Source organism: Alosa sapidissima, chromosome 10 (genome assembly GCF_018492685.1).
Source record: "Alosa sapidissima isolate fAloSap1 chromosome 10, fAloSap1.pri, whole genome shotgun sequence".
NCBI lineage: Eukaryota > Metazoa > Chordata > Actinopteri > Clupeiformes > Clupeidae > Alosa > Alosa sapidissima.
In genome coordinates this window covers 8,895,107-8,914,630 of record NC_055966.1, presented here as the reverse complement: position 1 = coordinate 8,914,630, position 19,524 = coordinate 8,895,107, and the positions used below count along the sequence as shown (strand labels likewise).

General features: G+C 42.8%; 4 protein-coding genes across 8 annotated transcripts; all 4 read right to left on the bottom strand.

The window, feature by feature from the left end:
* Window positions 1–691: 691 nt before the first annotated feature.
* On the bottom strand, window positions 692–2,974 carry LOC121721533 (type-4 ice-structuring protein LS-12-like). 2 transcript variants are annotated; one of them, XM_042108552.1, is made up of 3 exons: window positions 2,927–2,974; window positions 1,377–1,527; window positions 692–1,085 (listed from the first exon to the last, which is right to left on the bottom strand). In XM_042108552.1, exons 2-3 carry the CDS (start codon window positions 1,508–1,510, stop codon window positions 866–868), a joined length of 354 nt encoding a protein of 117 aa, XP_041964486.1. In that variant the 5' UTR covers window positions 1,511–1,527; window positions 2,927–2,974; the 3' UTR covers window positions 692–865. The 2 variants fall into 2 exon arrangements, with proteins under 2 accessions (XP_041964486.1, XP_041964485.1); XM_042108551.1 differs by lacking the exon at window positions 2,927–2,974 and adding an exon at window positions 2,603–2,917.
* Window positions 2,975–5,617: 2,643 nt separating this feature from the next.
* LOC121721534 (type-4 ice-structuring protein LS-12-like) lies at window positions 5,618–7,900 on the bottom strand. Of its 2 annotated transcripts, none has more exons than XM_042108554.1 (3): window positions 7,853–7,900; window positions 6,303–6,453; window positions 5,618–6,011 (listed from the first exon to the last, which is right to left on the bottom strand). In XM_042108554.1, the coding sequence occupies exons 2-3, from the start codon at window positions 6,434–6,436 to the stop codon at window positions 5,792–5,794; spliced, it is 354 nt and encodes a 117-aa protein (XP_041964488.1). In that variant the 5' UTR covers window positions 6,437–6,453; window positions 7,853–7,900; the 3' UTR covers window positions 5,618–5,791. The 2 variants fall into 2 exon arrangements, with proteins under 2 accessions (XP_041964488.1, XP_041964487.1); XM_042108553.1 differs by lacking the exon at window positions 7,853–7,900 and adding an exon at window positions 7,529–7,843.
* Window positions 7,901–10,543: 2,643 nt separating this feature from the next.
* LOC121721541 (type-4 ice-structuring protein LS-12-like) lies at window positions 10,544–12,826 on the bottom strand. 2 transcript variants are annotated; one of them, XM_042108569.1, is made up of 3 exons: window positions 12,779–12,826; window positions 11,229–11,379; window positions 10,544–10,937 (listed from the first exon to the last, which is right to left on the bottom strand). In XM_042108569.1, the coding sequence occupies exons 2-3, from the start codon at window positions 11,360–11,362 to the stop codon at window positions 10,718–10,720; spliced, it is 354 nt and encodes a 117-aa protein (XP_041964503.1). In that variant the 5' UTR covers window positions 11,363–11,379; window positions 12,779–12,826; the 3' UTR covers window positions 10,544–10,717. The 2 variants fall into 2 exon arrangements, with proteins under 2 accessions (XP_041964503.1, XP_041964502.1); XM_042108568.1 differs by lacking the exon at window positions 12,779–12,826 and adding an exon at window positions 12,455–12,769.
* A 2,643-nt stretch (window positions 12,827–15,469) lies between these two features.
* Window positions 15,470–17,783, bottom strand: LOC121721525 (type-4 ice-structuring protein LS-12-like). 2 transcript variants are annotated; one of them, XM_042108530.1, is made up of 3 exons: window positions 17,705–17,783; window positions 16,155–16,305; window positions 15,470–15,863 (listed from the first exon to the last, which is right to left on the bottom strand). In XM_042108530.1, the coding sequence occupies exons 2-3, from the start codon at window positions 16,286–16,288 to the stop codon at window positions 15,644–15,646; spliced, it is 354 nt and encodes a 117-aa protein (XP_041964464.1). In that variant the 5' UTR covers window positions 16,289–16,305; window positions 17,705–17,783; the 3' UTR covers window positions 15,470–15,643. The 2 variants fall into 2 exon arrangements, with proteins under 2 accessions (XP_041964464.1, XP_041964465.1); XM_042108531.1 differs by having other exon boundaries at window positions 17,381–17,744.
* Window positions 17,784–19,524: the final 1,741 nt, after the last annotated feature.

The window sequence follows — 19,524 nt, the reverse complement described above, 5'->3', positions numbered from 1 at the left end:
TCAATGGATTGTAGAAAGACACCATTGACAACTTGGTTTGTCATAAAGCACTGAAATAATGTTTGATGTACAGTACCATTAATATTCCTTTTGTGTCAATTTCAAACATGCATTAGGTCTTAGATTGGGCATATTTTTGCCCAAAGTGAAGTAAAAAATATTTCTTCCTTGTTACTTCTACCAGAGACCTTTGTAAAGCTGCACTGACTATACAGCACAGATACAGGAAGACAGTCATAAATTCTGAACACATTAAAGAAATCACTGTTTTCATAGCATTTGTCGGCCAAGTTTATCTTTACCTTTTCTGTATGTCTCACAGCATGTGATACTGATTGCATGAGTGACATATAATCTTAGGGGTAGAGGTACTGATTTTATATAGAATAACACACTATTTGCACTGGCTGGCTGCTTGTATATCAGAAATATCAGGTCAACACTTTTCTGTATGTTTACTTAAGTTCGCTACCTGATATTGTTGGCCTAAATCCACATCTAAACTCTACTGATCCATCAGATGCATTAATGCACATGATCCATTGATCATGGTTTTAGTGATTAAACCATCACAGTGGATATTTGTAACCACAAACCACTTTTGAGTTTTTGTTTTTCAACATTTTCATCACAGAACATACAGTACACACCATTCTAGAGAAGCCATTCTTCCACAAACACATCACACGCATTAGATGGTCACCTCTGAAGCGTTTTAAGGATTCAGATAAATAATCAGTAAACTCATTCCAAGGCTGAGAGGGGCTCAGCAGAGCAGCATAGCAGTGATACATGACATGATGCAACAACAAAAGTTTTTGTCTTCAAGATAATGCACATTTGGAGTCAGCAGGGGCCTGTTGATTTACTGAGGAGGGAGCAGGGCCTTGGTGTGGTCCATCACCTTCCTGAGGAGATCCTCCACCTGGGCCTCGACGGAGGCAGCGAGAGGCTGGATCTGGGACAGGATGGGTCCGGACAGGGGCTTGAGCTTCTCATCAATGTTGGCTGTCAGGGGCTTCAGCTGTGCTTGGACCTTCTCCAGCAGTGGCTGCACCTGAGCCTTGCCCTCCTGAAGGTAAGCCCTAAAGCAGAGAAGAGGGAAGCGTTAGCCACATTTAGCACATCATCATTTGACATTTGTGGCATAATCAAGAAAGTTTTTGCAATTAAATAAATTGCTTTCCATTTATTTATTGGTGTCTGCTCATTTGCTGAAAATCTTTTAAACTTTTGTACACAAATAAACAAACAAACAAACACAAGCATACATACAAAATAACAAACAAATAAACACACACAAACAAACAAACACAAACGTGGTTAAGCTCTACACATCAGAGTCTCTGTAATGCTGCTCTGTTGTGGATACTCACTCAGCCTGGCTGGTCAGGTCAGCGGCCTTAATCTTCTCCACCAGTTCAGCGGTGGTGGTGGTGAGCATGCTGCTCAGCTCCTGGAGGTACTTGGTGATCTTCTCAATCTCCGCGGGCACATCACGCTTCACCATAGATGCAGACTCAGTGCCTGGGGAAAAACAAAATGTAGCAGTCAGTTTCAAATGAATAAGAAACCTCAGACTCACATACACTTTGTATTTTCTTTGTATGTTTTTGATGGAGGGAGATTTGGGAGCTGGCAGTGGCAACAATTATGAACTCAGGCAAGCATGGGTACACCTCAATGTATACCTAGCGCAAAGCAGAGCACAGCTCTCACACAAGTAGCTGGTTGGTTGATTAGTAGTGATTGTCTGTGTTTAGTGCTTGAGTCCTATGAGAATGAGAAACCTTAAGTTTTGTGCTGAGATGGCATGAGCAATACATGCAGTAACTTCCGGGGAATCCCAGGCTGCCAAGCCTTGTACTGTACCTTTGTAAATTTGACATGTTCCTCCCACTAATTTGTGATTATGTTCTTGTTGTGCACTCTCGACTCAATTTTGGATTGCTTTGTATCCTGTGTCATATTGTATTATGCTAGTTCGTCTTGGTTGTTAATCAGCTACCAAGGGAGAAGTCCCCAGCCAATTGCACAGAGAAATGTAACATCTTCCCTCTGTGTAACTGAAATGACCCCTTTAATTTCTGTTCTGAAGCAGCACCTCATTCTGGTGTCCAATGTTGACAGCCCATGTTACAAAAGCTTCCAACTCCTAGAGTTAAAATTTCATGAAAGTTTTATTTCACAACCTTGAGCTTACCATCAGCAACTAGGCCTACTATATTTCCAAAGAAGAAAATGGTGAAATGAAAATTGTAAGGATCTCGTATCAAACAACAACAGGATCTTGTAGGCTATATTATTGAGAACCAACTGTTTTTGGTTGAAATCCTCAAGGTTCTGACAGTAACACATCTTCCATAAAATGTTAAGTAGGCCCTACTGCAATAGTTAAATTAATAAGGGTGCACCTAGAATTATTTATCACATGTATTACTTGATACAGTGTTTTTGTATGAGAGGATACATTTCCTTTATTTATTTATTTAGCCAGTTTATTTAAAACATAACTCTAAACATGGCTTAATATTAGGCTAGTCTTCTAACTTTCTGATAGGCCTATAGGCTAAGTACACTTGAATCTATAGTCATTCCTTACATCTCCGTCGAACCTAACTGGTCCAAAAGCATATAGTCATGTTTATTTGCACATTACAGGTTACAATGTTACTCATTTCGCGGATAGTCAAGTTTTAAAAGACGGCGCGACAGCGTGGGCTCCTTATGATGATGCAGCCAGATCAAAACAACAGTGCGAGTCACACCAATGCTACACAGATTGGCAGTCTCGGCGGACATAATTGATCCGTTAATCGATACATATCGGCGAAACGTATAACAGCCTAAGCTGGGAGAGGTTATTAGAATAATACATTCGTTGTATGAATTCTATATGTTTTGTTATAAAGAAACGTAGGCCTACCCAGAGTTAGAGGTAGTGCCCTGGCTGGGCCTATAGGCTACCTACTGCAATATGTAGACGCAACAATACATCCATAATTCGAAATTTTCTACGTAGCCTACTTCGATATAATTTCGTCACAATGGCGATGGGCTATAAATAGAGCTGTCCAACTTGTTGTTTGTCACTTCTTGTTAAGCTACTTTGCTATACGGACATTTTATTGGAGAAACATGATGGAACACATCGACAACGACAGCAGTGCTGGTGACAAGTCACCACTTCCCGCGGGCAAATCGCCCAGCCCCCGACTTTGTTGGGTCGAGACCCAGGAGCCCACCTCCCAGGTCCCCAGTCCCCTCCCTGAACCCAGGTCTGGTGAGGTGACCCCCGTTCTCCTCTTTATCAATGAGGACAACCTGATGCCAGAGGAGGTTGCCCAACAGGAGGCAGAACAGGTGGAGGATGAGCCCCCTGCCAAAAGCGCTCATGAGGCAACATCCCAGGAAGTCCTGCTGGATGACGACGATGACGACGACGTCTTGGTGGATGATGTCCATCTCGCTGAGGATCAGACATCAGACCACGCTGTGGAGCAGCGAGCATCTCCCCAGCAGTCATCCTCTGAGGCCTCTCTGATGTCTCTGAAGCAGGCTGTTGAGACCGCTGCCCTTACTCAAGCCACCCAGGATCTCCTGACCCCGGCAACTGATGTGGAGGACCCTGCCTGTGGCCTCACTGTGCAGCCGGATGTTACAACAGATGATCAGTCCCTGTTGTTAACCATAAGCTTTAAAAACAGCATCCAGATGGTGCATGAGGACACACTGTCCTTCACTTTTGATGCCCCTGACACCCCCACTGTGCCTGAGACCCCCACTTCTTTGGGAAGGACCGAGGGGACCTCCAAGCCATTCTGGAGAAGGGTCTGGAGCAGGTTCAGATGTACAAAGCGGACGGCCCCCACCACCACCCAGGACTGCCCAGTTGCTCAGGAGGAGTCCACCACCTGCATTCCCCTCAGACAGATGCTAAGGAGATTTCTTAAAAGAAACAAATAAAACTCAGCTCTTGCAGCTCAAACTCAGCTCTTGCAGCTCTTGCTTCATTTTAAAGTCTTTAAGATAGTCAGATCTGAAAAGTATATAAAAATAATATGAAAATGTGTTAATAATCAACTTATTGTGAGGTTGCATTTACAGTACATAGTGCTTGGGGTGCTTTGCACTATATGTAAATGCAAGTTGTTGTTTCTGATGTGCAAGTGATTATTAGAGAAGACTATTATACTGCAGGTCAGAGATCACAGTTAATTTTAATCTGATTGTATTGTGCTTTTTTTGGAATGAAGTGAAACACAGGCAGATATATTCGGAGAAGCTATTATCTATCAAACGTAACACCACATCTTTTACCACATCCATTTTATGCAGCCTACAAACTTAGATTGCTCTCACCATATCTACAACAATAACATGCTGGTCATGTCAGTTCATGTCATCAAAACAAGTGGCAGAAATAAATTCTGAATCACTGAGATTCCTCTTTTGGTTACTTCAGAGATTTGGAGACAGCAACATCTGCATCACAACACTATGGTTAGTGATGATGCATTAAGCACAGTGATAGCACAATCTACAGCACACAGTAAGGCTACATGTCGTTTAAAGGTGCTCTAAGCGATGTAACGTCACTTCTGTTGACTTTTCAAACAAAACAGAGAGCTAGTTCGCTACTTCCTCCTCCTCCTTCCCGTGTTGCTCCCGTGCGATTGAAACTCTCCTAAACGCGCATCTCGTCTGTGATTTGCTGGAACAGTTTGTTATGTTTTTATGGGCTAGGTTTGCCCAGGTTGTTTTTGTTGCTGTTTTTGGAGCCTGTGCTGTCCACAGAGATTGCGTTTTTTACAGTGTATTCAGGGCACAGACAGCTAGTGGTTGGTTAGGTGATGTTTGCAGTAAGTGACATAAAATGTTTTAGCCTAAAAAACGCGTGGATTAGATGGCTTAGAGCACCTTAAATCAATGGATTGTAGAAAGACACCATTGACAACTTGGTTTGTCATAAAGCACTGAAATAATGTTTGATGTACAGTACCATTAATATTCCTTTTGTGTCAATTTCAAACATGCATTAGGTCTTAGATTGGGCATATTTTTGCCCAAAGTGAAGTAAAAAATATTTCTTCCTTGTTACTTCTACCAGAGACCTTTGTAAAGCTGCACTGACTATACAGCACAGATACAGGAAGACAGTCATAAATTCTGAACACATTAAAGAAATCACTGTTTTCATAGCATTTGTCGGCCAAGTTTATCTTTACCTTTTCTGTATGTCTCACAGCATGTGATACTGATTGCATGAGTGACATATAATCTTAGGGGTAGAGGTACTGATTTTATATAGAATAACACACTATTTGCACTGGCTGGCTGCTTGTATATCAGAAATATCAGGTCAACACTTTTCTGTATGTTTACTTAAGTTCGCTACCTGATATTGTTGGCCTAAATCCACATCTAAACTCTACTGATCCATCAGATGCATTAATGCACATGATCCATTGATCATGGTTTTAGTGATTAAACCATCACAGTGGATATTTGTAACCACAAACCACTTTTGAGTTTTTGTTTTTCAACATTTTCATCACAGAACATACAGTACACACCATTCTAGAGAAGCCATTCTTCCACAAACACATCACACGCATTAGATGGTCACCTCTGAAGCGTTTTAAGGATTCAGATAAATAATCAGTAAACTCATTCCAAGGCTGAGAGGGGCTCAGCAGAGCAGCATAGCAGTGATACATGACATGATGCAACAACAAAAGTTTTTGTCTTCAAGATAATGCACATTTGGAGTCAGCAGGGGCCTGTTGATTTACTGAGGAGGGAGCAGGGCCTTGGTGTGGTCCATCACCTTCCTGAGGAGATCCTCCACCTGGGCCTCGACGGAGGCAGCGAGAGGCTGGATCTGGGACAGGATGGGTCCGGACAGGGGCTTGAGCTTCTCATCAATGTTGGCTGTCAGGGGCTTCAGCTGTGCTTGGACCTTCTCCAGCAGTGGCTGCACCTGAGCCTTGCCCTCCTGAAGGTAAGCCCTAAAGCAGAGAAGAGGGAAGCGTTAGCCACATTTAGCACATCATCATTTGACATTTGTGGCATAATCAAGAAAGTTTTTGCAATTAAATAAATTGCTTTCCATTTATTTATTGGTGTCTGCTCATTTGCTGAAAATCTTTTAAACTTTTGTACACAAATAAACAAACAAACAAACACAAGCATACATACAAAATAACAAACAAATAAACACACACAAACAAACAAACACAAACGTGGTTAAGCTCTACACATCAGAGTCTCTGTAATGCTGCTCTGTTGTGGATACTCACTCAGCCTGGCTGGTCAGGTCAGCGGCCTTAATCTTCTCCACCAGTTCAGCGGTGGTGGTGGTGAGCATGCTGCTCAGCTCCTGGAGGTACTTGGTGATCTTCTCAATCTCCGCGGGCACATCACGCTTCACCATAGATGCAGACTCAGTGCCTGGGGAAAAACAAAATGTAGCAGTCAGTTTCAAATGAATAAGAAACCTCAGACTCACATACACTTTGTATTTTCTTTGTATGTTTTTGATGGAGGGAGATTTGGGAGCTGGCAGTGGCAACAATTATGAACTCAGGCAAGCATGGGTACACCTCAATGTATACCTAGCGCAAAGCAGAGCACAGCTCTCACACAAGTAGCTGGTTGGTTGATTAGTAGTGATTGTCTGTGTTTAGTGCTTGAGTCCTATGAGAATGAGAAACCTTAAGTTTTGTGCTGAGATGGCATGAGCAATACATGCAGTAACTTCCGGGGAATCCCAGGCTGCCAAGCCTTGTACTGTACCTTTGTAAATTTGACATGTTCCTCCCACTAATTTGTGATTATGTTCTTGTTGTGCACTCTCGACTCAATTTTGGATTGCTTTGTATCCTGTGTCATATTGTATTATGCTAGTTCGTCTTGGTTGTTAATCAGCTACCAAGGGAGAAGTCCCCAGCCAATTGCACAGAGAAATGTAACATCTTCCCTCTGTGTAACTGAAATGACCCCTTTAATTTCTGTTCTGAAGCAGCACCTCATTCTGGTGTCCAATGTTGACAGCCCATGTTACAAAAGCTTCCAACTCCTAGAGTTAAAATTTCATGAAAGTTTTATTTCACAACCTTGAGCTTACCATCAGCAACTAGGCCTACTATATTTCCAAAGAAGAAAATGGTGAAATGAAAATTGTAAGGATCTCGTATCAAACAACAACAGGATCTTGTAGGCTATATTATTGAGAACCAACTGTTTTTGGTTGAAATCCTCAAGGTTCTGACAGTAACACATCTTCCATAAAATGTTAAGTAGGCCCTACTGCAATAGTTAAATTAATAAGGGTGCACCTAGAATTATTTATCACATGTATTACTTGATACAGTGTTTTTGTATGAGAGGATACATTTCCTTTATTTATTTATTTAGCCAGTTTATTTAAAACATAACTCTAAACATGGCTTAATATTAGGCTAGTCTTCTAACTTTCTGATAGGCCTATAGGCTAAGTACACTTGAATCTATAGTCATTCCTTACATCTCCGTCGAACCTAACTGGTCCAAAAGCATATAGTCATGTTTATTTGCACATTACAGGTTACAATGTTACTCATTTCGCGGATAGTCAAGTTTTAAAAGACGGCGCGACAGCGTGGGCTCCTTATGATGATGCAGCCAGATCAAAACAACAGTGCGAGTCACACCAATGCTACACAGATTGGCAGTCTCGGCGGACATAATTGATCCGTTAATCGATACATATCGGCGAAACGTATAACAGCCTAAGCTGGGAGAGGTTATTAGAATAATACATTCGTTGTATGAATTCTATATGTTTTGTTATAAAGAAACGTAGGCCTACCCAGAGTTAGAGGTAGTGCCCTGGCTGGGCCTATAGGCTACCTACTGCAATATGTAGACGCAACAATACATCCATAATTCGAAATTTTCTACGTAGCCTACTTCGATATAATTTCGTCACAATGGCGATGGGCTATAAATAGAGCTGTCCAACTTGTTGTTTGTCACTTCTTGTTAAGCTACTTTGCTATACGGACATTTTATTGGAGAAACATGATGGAACACATCGACAACGACAGCAGTGCTGGTGACAAGTCACCACTTCCCGCGGGCAAATCGCCCAGCCCCCGACTTTGTTGGGTCGAGACCCAGGAGCCCACCTCCCAGGTCCCCAGTCCCCTCCCTGAACCCAGGTCTGGTGAGGTGACCCCCGTTCTCCTCTTTATCAATGAGGACAACCTGATGCCAGAGGAGGTTGCCCAACAGGAGGCAGAACAGGTGGAGGATGAGCCCCCTGCCAAAAGCGCTCATGAGGCAACATCCCAGGAAGTCCTGCTGGATGACGACGATGACGACGACGTCTTGGTGGATGACGTCCATCTCGCTGAGGATCAGACATCAGACCACGCTGTGGAGCAGCGAGCATCTCCCCAGCAGTCATCCTCTGAGGCCTCTCTGATGTCTCTGAAGCAGGCTGTTGAGACCGCTGCCCTTACTCAAGCCACCCAGGATCTCCTGACCCCGGCAACTGATGTGGAGGACCCTGCCTGTGGCCTCACTGTGCAGCCGGATGTTACAACAGATGATCAGTCCCTGTTGTTAACCATAAGCTTTAAAAACAGCATCCAGATGGTGCATGAGGACACACTGTCCTTCACTTTTGATGCCCCTGACACCCCCACTGTGCCTGAGACCCCCACTTCTTTGGGAAGGACCGAGGGGACCTCCAAGCCATTCTGGAGAAGGGTCTGGAGCAGGTTCAGATGTACAAAGCGGACGGCCCCCACCACCACCCAGGACTGCCCAGTTGCTCAGGAGGAGTCCACCACCTGCATTCCCCTCAGACAGATGCTAAGGAGATTTCTTAAAAGAAACAAATAAAACTCAGCTCTTGCAGCTCAAACTCAGCTCTTGCAGCTCTTGCTTCATTTTAAAGTCTTTAAGATAGTCAGATCTGAAAAGTATATAAAAATAATATGAAAATGTGTTAATAATCAACTTATTGTGAGGTTGCATTTACAGTACATAGTGCTTGGGGTGCTTTGCACTATATGTAAATGCAAGTTGTTGTTTCTGATGTGCAAGTGATTATTAGAGAAGACTATTATACTGCAGGTCAGAGATCACAGTTAATTTTAATCTGATTGTATTGTGCTTTTTTTGGAATGAAGTGAAACACAGGCAGATATATTCGGAGAAGCTATTATCTATCAAACGTAACACCACATCTTTTACCACATCCATTTTATGCAGCCTACAAACTTAGATTGCTCTCACCATATCTACAACAATAACATGCTGGTCATGTCAGTTCATGTCATCAAAACAAGTGGCAGAAATAAATTCTGAATCACTGAGATTCCTCTTTTGGTTACTTCAGAGATTTGGAGACAGCAACATCTGCATCACAACACTATGGTTAGTGATGATGCATTAAGCACAGTGATAGCACAATCTACAGCACACAGTAAGGCTACATGTCGTTTAAAGGTGCTCTAAGCGATGTAACGTCACTTCTGTTGACTTTTCAAACAAAACAGAGAGCTAGTTCGCTACTTCCTCCTCCTCCTTCCCGTGTTGCTCCCGTGCGATTGAAACTCTCCTAAACGCGCATCTCGTCTGTGATTTGCTGGAACAGTTTGTTATGTTTTTATGGGCTAGGTTTGCCCAGGTTGTTTTTGTTGCTGTTTTTGGAGCCTGTGCTGTCCACAGAGATTGCGTTTTTTACAGTGTATTCAGGGCACAGACAGCTAGTGGTTGGTTAGGTGATGTTTGCAGTAAGTGACATAAAATGTTTTAGCCTAAAAAACGCGTGGATTAGATGGCTTAGAGCACCTTAAATCAATGGATTGTAGAAAGACACCATTGACAACTTGGTTTGTCATAAAGCACTGAAATAATGTTTGATGTACAGTACCATTAATATTCCTTTTGTGTCAATTTCAAACATGCATTAGGTCTTAGATTGGGCATATTTTTGCCCAAAGTGAAGTAAAAAATATTTCTTCCTTGTTACTTCTACCAGAGACCTTTGTAAAGCTGCACTGACTATACAGCACAGATACAGGAAGACAGTCATAAATTCTGAACACATTAAAGAAATCACTGTTTTCATAGCATTTGTCGGCCAAGTTTATCTTTACCTTTTCTGTATGTCTCACAGCATGTGATACTGATTGCATGAGTGACATATAATCTTAGGGGTAGAGGTACTGATTTTATATAGAATAACACACTATTTGCACTGGCTGGCTGCTTGTATATCAGAAATATCAGGTCAACACTTTTCTGTATGTTTACTTAAGTTCGCTACCTGATATTGTTGGCCTAAATCCACATCTAAACTCTACTGATCCATCAGATGCATTAATGCACATGATCCATTGATCATGGTTTTAGTGATTAAACCATCACAGTGGATATTTGTAACCACAAACCACTTTTGAGTTTTTGTTTTTCAACATTTTCATCACAGAACATACAGTACACACCATTCTAGAGAAGCCATTCTTCCACAAACACATCACACGCATTAGATGGTCACCTCTGAAGCGTTTTAAGGATTCAGATAAATAATCAGTAAACTCATTCCAAGGCTGAGAGGGGCTCAGCAGAGCAGCATAGCAGTGATACATGACATGATGCAACAACAAAAGTTTTTGTCTTCAAGATAATGCACATTTGGAGTCAGCAGGGGCCTGTTGATTTACTGAGGAGGGAGCAGGGCCTTGGTGTGGTCCATCACCTTCCTGAGGAGATCCTCCACCTGGGCCTCGACGGAGGCAGCGAGAGGCTGGATCTGGGACAGGATGGGTCCGGACAGGGGCTTGAGCTTCTCATCAATGTTGGCTGTCAGGGGCTTCAGCTGTGCTTGGACCTTCTCCAGCAGTGGCTGCACCTGAGCCTTGCCCTCCTGAAGGTAAGCCCTAAAGCAGAGAAGAGGGAAGCGTTAGCCACATTTAGCACATCATCATTTGACATTTGTGGCATAATCAAGAAAGTTTTTGCAATTAAATAAATTGCTTTCCATTTATTTATTGGTGTCTGCTCATTTGCTGAAAATCTTTTAAACTTTTGTACACAAATAAACAAACAAACAAACACAAGCATACATACAAAATAACAAACAAATAAACACACACAAACAAACAAACACAAACGTGGTTAAGCTCTACACATCAGAGTCTCTGTAATGCTGCTCTGTTGTGGATACTCACTCAGCCTGGCTGGTCAGGTCAGCGGCCTTAATCTTCTCCACCAGTTCAGCGGTGGTGGTGGTGAGCATGCTGCTCAGCTCCTGGAGGTACTTGGTGATCTTCTCAATCTCCGCGGGCACATCACGCTTCACCATAGATGCAGACTCAGTGCCTGGGGAAAAACAAAATGTAGCAGTCAGTTTCAAATGAATAAGAAACCTCAGACTCACATACACTTTGTATTTTCTTTGTATGTTTTTGATGGAGGGAGATTTGGGAGCTGGCAGTGGCAACAATTATGAACTCAGGCAAGCATGGGTACACCTCAATGTATACCTAGCGCAAAGCAGAGCACAGCTCTCACACAAGTAGCTGGTTGGTTGATTAGTAGTGATTGTCTGTGTTTAGTGCTTGAGTCCTATGAGAATGAGAAACCTTAAGTTTTGTGCTGAGATGGCATGAGCAATACATGCAGTAACTTCCGGGGAATCCCAGGCTGCCAAGCCTTGTACTGTACCTTTGTAAATTTGACATGTTCCTCCCACTAATTTGTGATTATGTTCTTGTTGTGCACTCTCGACTCAATTTTGGATTGCTTTGTATCCTGTGTCATATTGTATTATGCTAGTTCGTCTTGGTTGTTAATCAGCTACCAAGGGAGAAGTCCCCAGCCAATTGCACAGAGAAATGTAACATCTTCCCTCTGTGTAACTGAAATGACCCCTTTAATTTCTGTTCTGAAGCAGCACCTCATTCTGGTGTCCAATGTTGACAGCCCATGTTACAAAAGCTTCCAACTCCTAGAGTTAAAATTTCATGAAAGTTTTATTTCACAACCTTGAGCTTACCATCAGCAACTAGGCCTACTATATTTCCAAAGAAGAAAATGGTGAAATGAAAATTGTAAGGATCTCGTATCAAACAACAACAGGATCTTGTAGGCTATATTATTGAGAACCAACTGTTTTTGGTTGAAATCCTCAAGGTTCTGACAGTAACACATCTTCCATAAAATGTTAAGTAGGCCCTACTGCAATAGTTAAATTAATAAGGGTGCACCTAGAATTATTTATCACATGTATTACTTGATACAGTGTTTTTGTATGAGAGGATACATTTCCTTTATTTATTTATTTAGCCAGTTTATTTAAAACATAACTCTAAACATGGCTTAATATTAGGCTAGTCTTCTAACTTTCTGATAGGCCTATAGGCTAAGTACACTTGAATCTATAGTCATTCCTTACATCTCCGTCGAACCTAACTGGTCCAAAAGCATATAGTCATGTTTATTTGCACATTACAGGTTACAATGTTACTCATTTCGCGGATAGTCAAGTTTTAAAAGACGGCGCGACAGCGTGGGCTCCTTATGATGATGCAGCCAGATCAAAACAACAGTGCGAGTCACACCAATGCTACACAGATTGGCAGTCTCGGCGGACATAATTGATCCGTTAATCGATACATATCGGCGAAACGTATAACAGCCTAAGCTGGGAGAGGTTATTAGAATAATACATTCGTTGTATGAATTCTATATGTTTTGTTATAAAGAAACGTAGGCCTACCCAGAGTTAGAGGTAGTGCCCTGGCTGGGCCTATAGGCTACCTACTGCAATATGTAGACGCAACAATACATCCATAATTCGAAATTTTCTACGTAGCCTACTTCGATATAATTTCGTCACAATGGCGATGGGCTATAAATAGAGCTGTCCAACTTGTTGTTTGTCACTTCTTGTTAAGCTACTTTGCTATACGGACATTTTATTGGAGAAACATGATGGAACACATCGACAACGACAGCAGTGCTGGTGACAAGTCACCACTTCCCGCGGGCAAATCGCCCAGCCCCCGACTTTGTTGGGTCGAGACCCAGGAGCCCACCTCCCAGGTCCCCAGTCCCCTCCCTGAACCCAGGTCTGGTGAGGTGACCCCCGTTCTCCTCTTTATCAATGAGGACAACCTGATGCCAGAGGAGGTTGCCCAACAGGAGGCAGAACAAGTGGAGGATGAGCCCCCTGCCAAAAGCGCTCATGAGGCAACATCCCAGGAAGTCCTGCTGGATGACGACGATGACGACGACGTCTTGGTGGATGACGTCCATCTCGCTGAGGATCAGACATCAGACCACGCTGTGGAGCAGCGAGCATCTCCCCAGCAGTCATCCTCTGAGGCCTCTCTGATGTCTCTGAAGCAGGCTGTTGAGACCGCTGCCCTTACTCAAGCCACCCAGGATCTCCTGACCCCGGCAACTGATGTGGAGGACCCTGCCTGTGGCCTCACTGTGCAGCCGGATGTTACAACAGATGATCAGTCCCTGTTGTTAACCATAAGCTTTAAAAACAGCATCCAGATGGTGCATGAGGACACACTGTCCTTCACTTTTGATGCCCCTGACACCCCCACTGTGCCTGAGACCCCCACTTCTTTGGGAAGGACCGAGGGGACCTCCAAGCCATTCTGGAGAAGGGTCTGGAGCAGGTTCAGATGTACAAAGCGGACGGCCCCCACCACCACCCAGGACTGCCCAGTTGCTCAGGAGGAGTCCACCACCTGCATTCCCCTCAGACAGATGCTAAGGAGATTTCTTAAAAGAAACAAATAAAACTCAGCTCTTGCAGCTCAAACTCAGCTCTTGCAGCTCTTGCTTCATTTTAAAGTCTTTAAGATAGTCAGATCTGAAAAGTATATAAAAATAATATGAAAATGTGTTAATAATCAACTTATTGTGAGGTTGCATTTACAGTACATAGTGCTTGGGGTGCTTTGCACTATATGTAAATGCAAGTTGTTGTTTCTGATGTGCAAGTGATTATTAGAGAAGACTATTATACTGCAGGTCAGAGATCACAGTTAATTTTAATCTGATTGTATTGTGCTTTTTTTGGAATGAAGTGAAACACAGGCAGATATATTCGGAGAAGCTATTATCTATCAAACGTAACACCACATCTTTTACCACATCCATTTTATGCAGCCTACAAACTTAGATTGCTCTCACCATATCTACAACAATAACATGCTGGTCATGTCAGTTCATGTCATCAAAACAAGTGGCAGAAATAAATTCTGAATCACTGAGATTCCTCTTTTGGTTACTTCAGAGATTTGGAGACAGCAACATCTGCATCACAACACTATGGTTAGTGATGATGCATTAAGCACAGTGATAGCACAATCTACAGCACACAGTAAGGCTACATGTCGTTTAAAGGTGCTCTAAGCGATGTAACGTCACTTCTGTTGACTTTTCAAACAAAACAGAGAGCTAGTTCGCTACTTCCTCCTCCTCCTTCCCGTGTTGCTCCCGTGCGATTGAAACTCTCCTAAACGCGCATCTCGTCTGTGATTTGCTGGAACAGTTTGTTATGTTTTTATGGGCTAGGTTTGCCCAGGTTGTTTTTGTTGCTGTTTTTGGAGCCTGTGCTGTCCACAGAGATTGCGTTTTTTACAGTGTATTCAGGGCACAGACAGCTAGTGGTTGGTTAGGTGATGTTTGCAGTAAGTGACATAAAATGTTTTAGCCTAAAAAACGCGTGGCTTAGATGGCTTAGAGCACCTTAAATCAATGGATTGTAGAAAGACACCATTGACAACTTGGTTTGTCATAAAGCACTGAAATAATGTTTGATGTACAGTACCATTAATATTCCTTTTGTGTCAATTTCAAACATGCATTAGGTCTTAGATTGGGCATATTTTTGCCCAAAGTGAAGTAAAAAATATTTCTTCCTTGTTACTTCTACCAGAGACCTTTGTAAAGCTGCACTGACTATACAGCACAGATACAGGAAGACAGTCATAAATTCTGAACACATTAAAGAAATCACTGTTTTCATAGCATTTGTCGGCCAAGTTTATCTTTACCTTTTCTGTATGTCTCACAGCATGTGATACTGATTGCATGAGTGACATATAATCTTAGGGGTAGAGGTACTGATTTTATATAGAATAACACACTATTTGCACTGGCTGGCTGCTTGTATATCAGAAATATCAGGTCAACACTTTTCTGTATGTTTACTTAAGTTCGCTACCTGATATTGTTGGCCTAAATCCACATCTAAACTCTACTGATCCATCAGATGCATTAATGCACATGATCCATTGATCATGGTTTTAGTGATTAAACCATCACAGTGGATATTTGTAACCACAAACCACTTTTGAGTTTTTGTTTTTCAACATTTTCATCACAGAACATACAGTACACACCATTCTAGAGAAGCCATTCTTCCACAAACACATCACACGCATTAGATGGTCACCTCTGAAGCGTTTTAAGGATTCAGATAAATAATCAGTAAACTCATTCCAAGGCTGAGAGGGGCTCAGCAGAGCAGCATAGCAGTGATACATGACATGATGCAACAACAAAAGTTTTTGTCTTCAAGATAATGCACATTTGGAGTCAGCAGGGGCCTGTTGATTTACTGAGGAGGGAGCAGGGCCTTGGTGTGGTCCATCACCTTCCTGAGGAGATCCTCCACCTGGGCCTCGACGGAGGCAGCGAGAGGCTGGATCTGGGACAGGATGGGTCCGGACAGGGGCTTGAGCTTCTCATCAATGTTGGCTGTCAGGGGCTTCAGCTGTGCTTGGACCTTCTCCAGCAGTGGCTGCACCTGAGCCTTGCCCTCCTGAAGGTAAGCCCTAAAGCAGAGAAGAGGGAAGCGTTAGCCACATTTAGCACATCATCATTTGACATTTGTGGCATAATCAAGAAAGTTTTTGCAATTAAATAAATTGCTTTCCATTTATTTATTGGTGTCTGCTCATTTGCTGAAAATCTTTTAAACTTTTGTACACAAATAAACAAACAAACAAACACAAGCATACATACAAAATAACAAACAAATAAACACACACAAACAAACAAACACAAACGTGGTTAAGCTCTACACATCAGAGTCTCTGTAATGCTGCTCTGTTGTGGATACTCACTCAGCCTGGCTGGTCAGGTCAGCGGCCTTAATCTTCTCCACCAGTTCAGCGGTGGTGGTGGTGAGCATGCTGCTCAGCTCCTGGAGGTACTTGGTGATCTTCTCAATCTCCGCGGGCACATCACGCTTCACCATAGATGCAGACTCAGTGCCTGGGGAAAAACAAAATGTAGCAGTCAGTTTCAAATGAATAAGAAACCTCAGACTCACATACACTTTGTATTTTCTTTGTATGTTTTTGATGGAGGGAGATTTGGGAGCTGGCAGTGGCAACAATTATGAACTCAGGCAAGCATGGGTACACCTCAATGTATACCTAGCGCAAAGCAGAGCACAGCTCTCACACAAGTAGCTGGTTGGTTGATTAGTAGTGATTGTCTGTGTTTAGTGCTTGAGTCCTATGAGAATGAGAAACCTTAAGTTTTGTGCTGAGATGGCATGAGCAATACATGCAGTAACTTCCGGGGAATCCCAGGCTGCCAAGCCTTGTACTGTACCTTTGTAAATTTGACATGTTCCTCCCACTAATTTGTGATTATGTTCTTGTTGTGCACTCTCGACTCAATTTTGGATTGCTTTGTATCCTGTGTCATATTGTATTATGCTAGTTCGTCTTGGTTGTTAATCAGCTACCAAGGGAGAAGTCCCCAGCCAATTGCACAGAGAAATGTAACATCTTCCCTCTGTGTAACTGAAATGACCCCTTTAATTTCTGTTCTGAAGCAGCACCTCATTCTGGTGTCCAATGTTGACAGCCCATGTTACAAAAGCTTCCAACTCCTAGAGTTAAAATTTCATGAAAGTTTTATTTCACAACCTTGAGCTTACCATCAGCAACTAGGCCTACTATATTTCCAAAGAAGAAAATGGTGAAATGAAAATTGTAAGGATCTCGTATCAAACAACAACAGGATCTTGTAGGCTATATTATTGAGAACCAACTGTTTTTGGTTGAAATCCTCAAGGTTCTGACAGTAACACATCTTCCATAAAATGTTAAGTAGGCCCTACTGCAATAGTTAAATTAATAAGGGTGCACCTAGAATTATTTATCACATGTATTACTTGATACAGTGTTTTTGTATGAGAGGATACATTTCCTTTATTTATTTATTTAGCCAGTTTATTTAAAACATAACTCTAAACATGGCTTAATATTAGGCTAGTCTTCTAACTTTCTGATAGGCCTATAGGCTAAGTACACTTGAATCTATAGTCATTCCTTACATCTCCGTCGAACCTAACTGGTCCAAAAGCATATAGTCATGTTTATTTGCACATTACAGGTTACAATGTTACTCATTTCGCGGATAGTCAAGTTTTAAAAGACGGCGCGACAGCGTGGGCTCCTTATGATGATGCAGCCAGATCAAAACAACAATGCGAGTCACACCAATGCTACACAGATTGGCAGTCTCGGCGGACATAATTGATCCGTTAATCGATACATATCGGCGAAACGTATAACAGCCTAAGCTGGGAGAGGTTATTAGAATAATACATTCGTTGTATGAATTCTATATGTTTTGTTATAAAGAAACGTAGGCCTACCCAGAGTTAGAGGTAGTGCTCTGGCTGGGCCTATAGGCTACCTACTGCAATATGTAGACGCAACAATACATCCATAATTCGACATTTTCTACGTAGCCTACTTCGATATAATTTCGTCACAATGGCGATGGGCTATAAATAGAGCTGTCCAACTTGTTGTTTGTCACTTCTTGTTAAGCTACTTTGCTATACGGACATTTTATTGGAGAAACATGATGGAACACATCGACAACGACAGCAGTGCTGGTGACAAGTCACCACTTCCCGCGGGCAAATCGCCCAGCCCCCGACTGTTGGGTCGAGACCCAGGAGCCCACCTCCCAGGTCCCCAGTCCCCTCCCTGAACCCAGGTCTGGTGAGGTGACCCCCGTTCTCCTCTTTATCAATGAGGACAACCTGATGCCAGAGGAGGTTGCCCAACAGGAGGCAGAACAGGTGGAGGATGAGCCCCCTGCCAAAAGCGCTCATGAGGCAACATCCCAGGAAGTCCTGCTGGATGACGACGATGACGACGACGTCTTGGTGGATGACGTCCATCTCGCTGAGGATCAGACATCAGACCACGCTGTGGAGCAGCGAGCATCTCCCCAGCAGTCATCCTCTGAGGCCTCTCTGATGTCTCTGAAGCAGGCTGTTGAGACCGCTGCCCTTACTCAAGCCACCCAGGATCTCCTGACCCCGGCAACTGATGTGGAGGACCCTGCCTGTGGCCTCACTGTGCAGCCGGATGTTACAACAGATGATCAGTCCCTGTTGTTAACCATAAGCTTTAAAAACAGCATCCAGATGGTGCATGAGGAGACACTGTCCTTCACTTTTGATGCCCCTGACACCCCCACTGTGCCTGAGACCCCCACTTCTTTGGGAAGGACCGAGGGGACCTCCAAGCCATTCTGGAGAAGGGTCTGGAGCAGGTTCAGATGTACAAAGCGGACGGCCCCCACCACCACCCAGGACTGCCCAGTTGCTCAGGAGGAGTCCACCACCTGCATTCCCCTCAGACAGATGCTAAGGAGATTTCTTAAAAGAAACAAATAAAACTCAGCTCTTGCAGCTCAAACTCAGCTCTCGCAGCTCTTGCTTCATTTTAAAGTCTTTAAGATAGTCAGATCTGAAAAGTATATAAAAATAATATGAAAATGTGTTAATAATCAACTTATTGTGAGGTTGCATTTACAGTACATAGTGCTTGGGGTGCTTTGCACTATATGTAAATGCAAGTTGTTGTTTCTGATGTGCAAGTGATTATTAGAGAAGACTATTATACTGCAGGTCAGAGATCACAGTTAATTTTAATCTGATTGTATTGTGCTTTTTTTGGAATGAAGTGAAACACAGGCAGATATATTCGGAGAAGCTATTATCTATCAAACGTAACACCACATCTTTTACCACATCCATTTTATGCAGCCTACAAACTTAGATTGCTCTCACCATATCTACAACAATAACATGCTGGTCATGTCAGTTCATGTCATCAAAACAAGTGGCAGAAATAAATTCTGAATCACTGAGATTCCTCTTTTGGTTACTTCAGAGATTTGGAGACAGCAACATCTGCATCACAACACTATGGTTAGTGATGATGCATTAAGCACAGTGATAGCACAATCTACAGCACACAGTAAGGCTACATGTCGTTTAAAGGTGCTCTAAGCGATGTAACGTCACTTCTGTTGACTTTTCAAACAAAACAGAGAGCTAGTTCGCTACTTCCTCCTCCTCCTTCCCGTGTTGCTCCCGTGCGATTGAAACTCTCCTAAACGCGCATCTCGTCTGTGATTTGCTGGAACAGTTTGTTATGTTTTTATGGGCTAGGT

Excerpts from the sequence above, each read along its gene's own strand:
- LOC121721534 (XM_042108554.1), bottom strand. The coding sequence starts at position 6,436 with ATGGTGAAGCGTGATGTGCCCGCGGAGATTGAGAAGATCACCAAGTAC. Across the intron at positions 6,012-6,302 it reads GACCTGACCAGCCAGGCTGA|GGCTTACCTTCAGGAGGGCA; the intron begins GTGAGTATCCAC and ends TCTCTGCTTTAG.
- LOC121721525 (XM_042108530.1), bottom strand. The coding sequence starts at position 16,288 with ATGGTGAAGCGTGATGTGCCCGCGGAGATTGAGAAGATCACCAAGTAC. Across the intron at positions 15,864-16,154 it reads GACCTGACCAGCCAGGCTGA|GGCTTACCTTCAGGAGGGCA; the intron begins GTGAGTATCCAC and ends TCTCTGCTTTAG.
- LOC121721541 (XM_042108569.1), bottom strand. The coding sequence starts at position 11,362 with ATGGTGAAGCGTGATGTGCCCGCGGAGATTGAGAAGATCACCAAGTAC. Across the intron at positions 10,938-11,228 it reads GACCTGACCAGCCAGGCTGA|GGCTTACCTTCAGGAGGGCA; the intron begins GTGAGTATCCAC and ends TCTCTGCTTTAG.
- LOC121721533 (XM_042108552.1), bottom strand. The coding sequence starts at position 1,510 with ATGGTGAAGCGTGATGTGCCCGCGGAGATTGAGAAGATCACCAAGTAC. Across the intron at positions 1,086-1,376 it reads GACCTGACCAGCCAGGCTGA|GGCTTACCTTCAGGAGGGCA; the intron begins GTGAGTATCCAC and ends TCTCTGCTTTAG.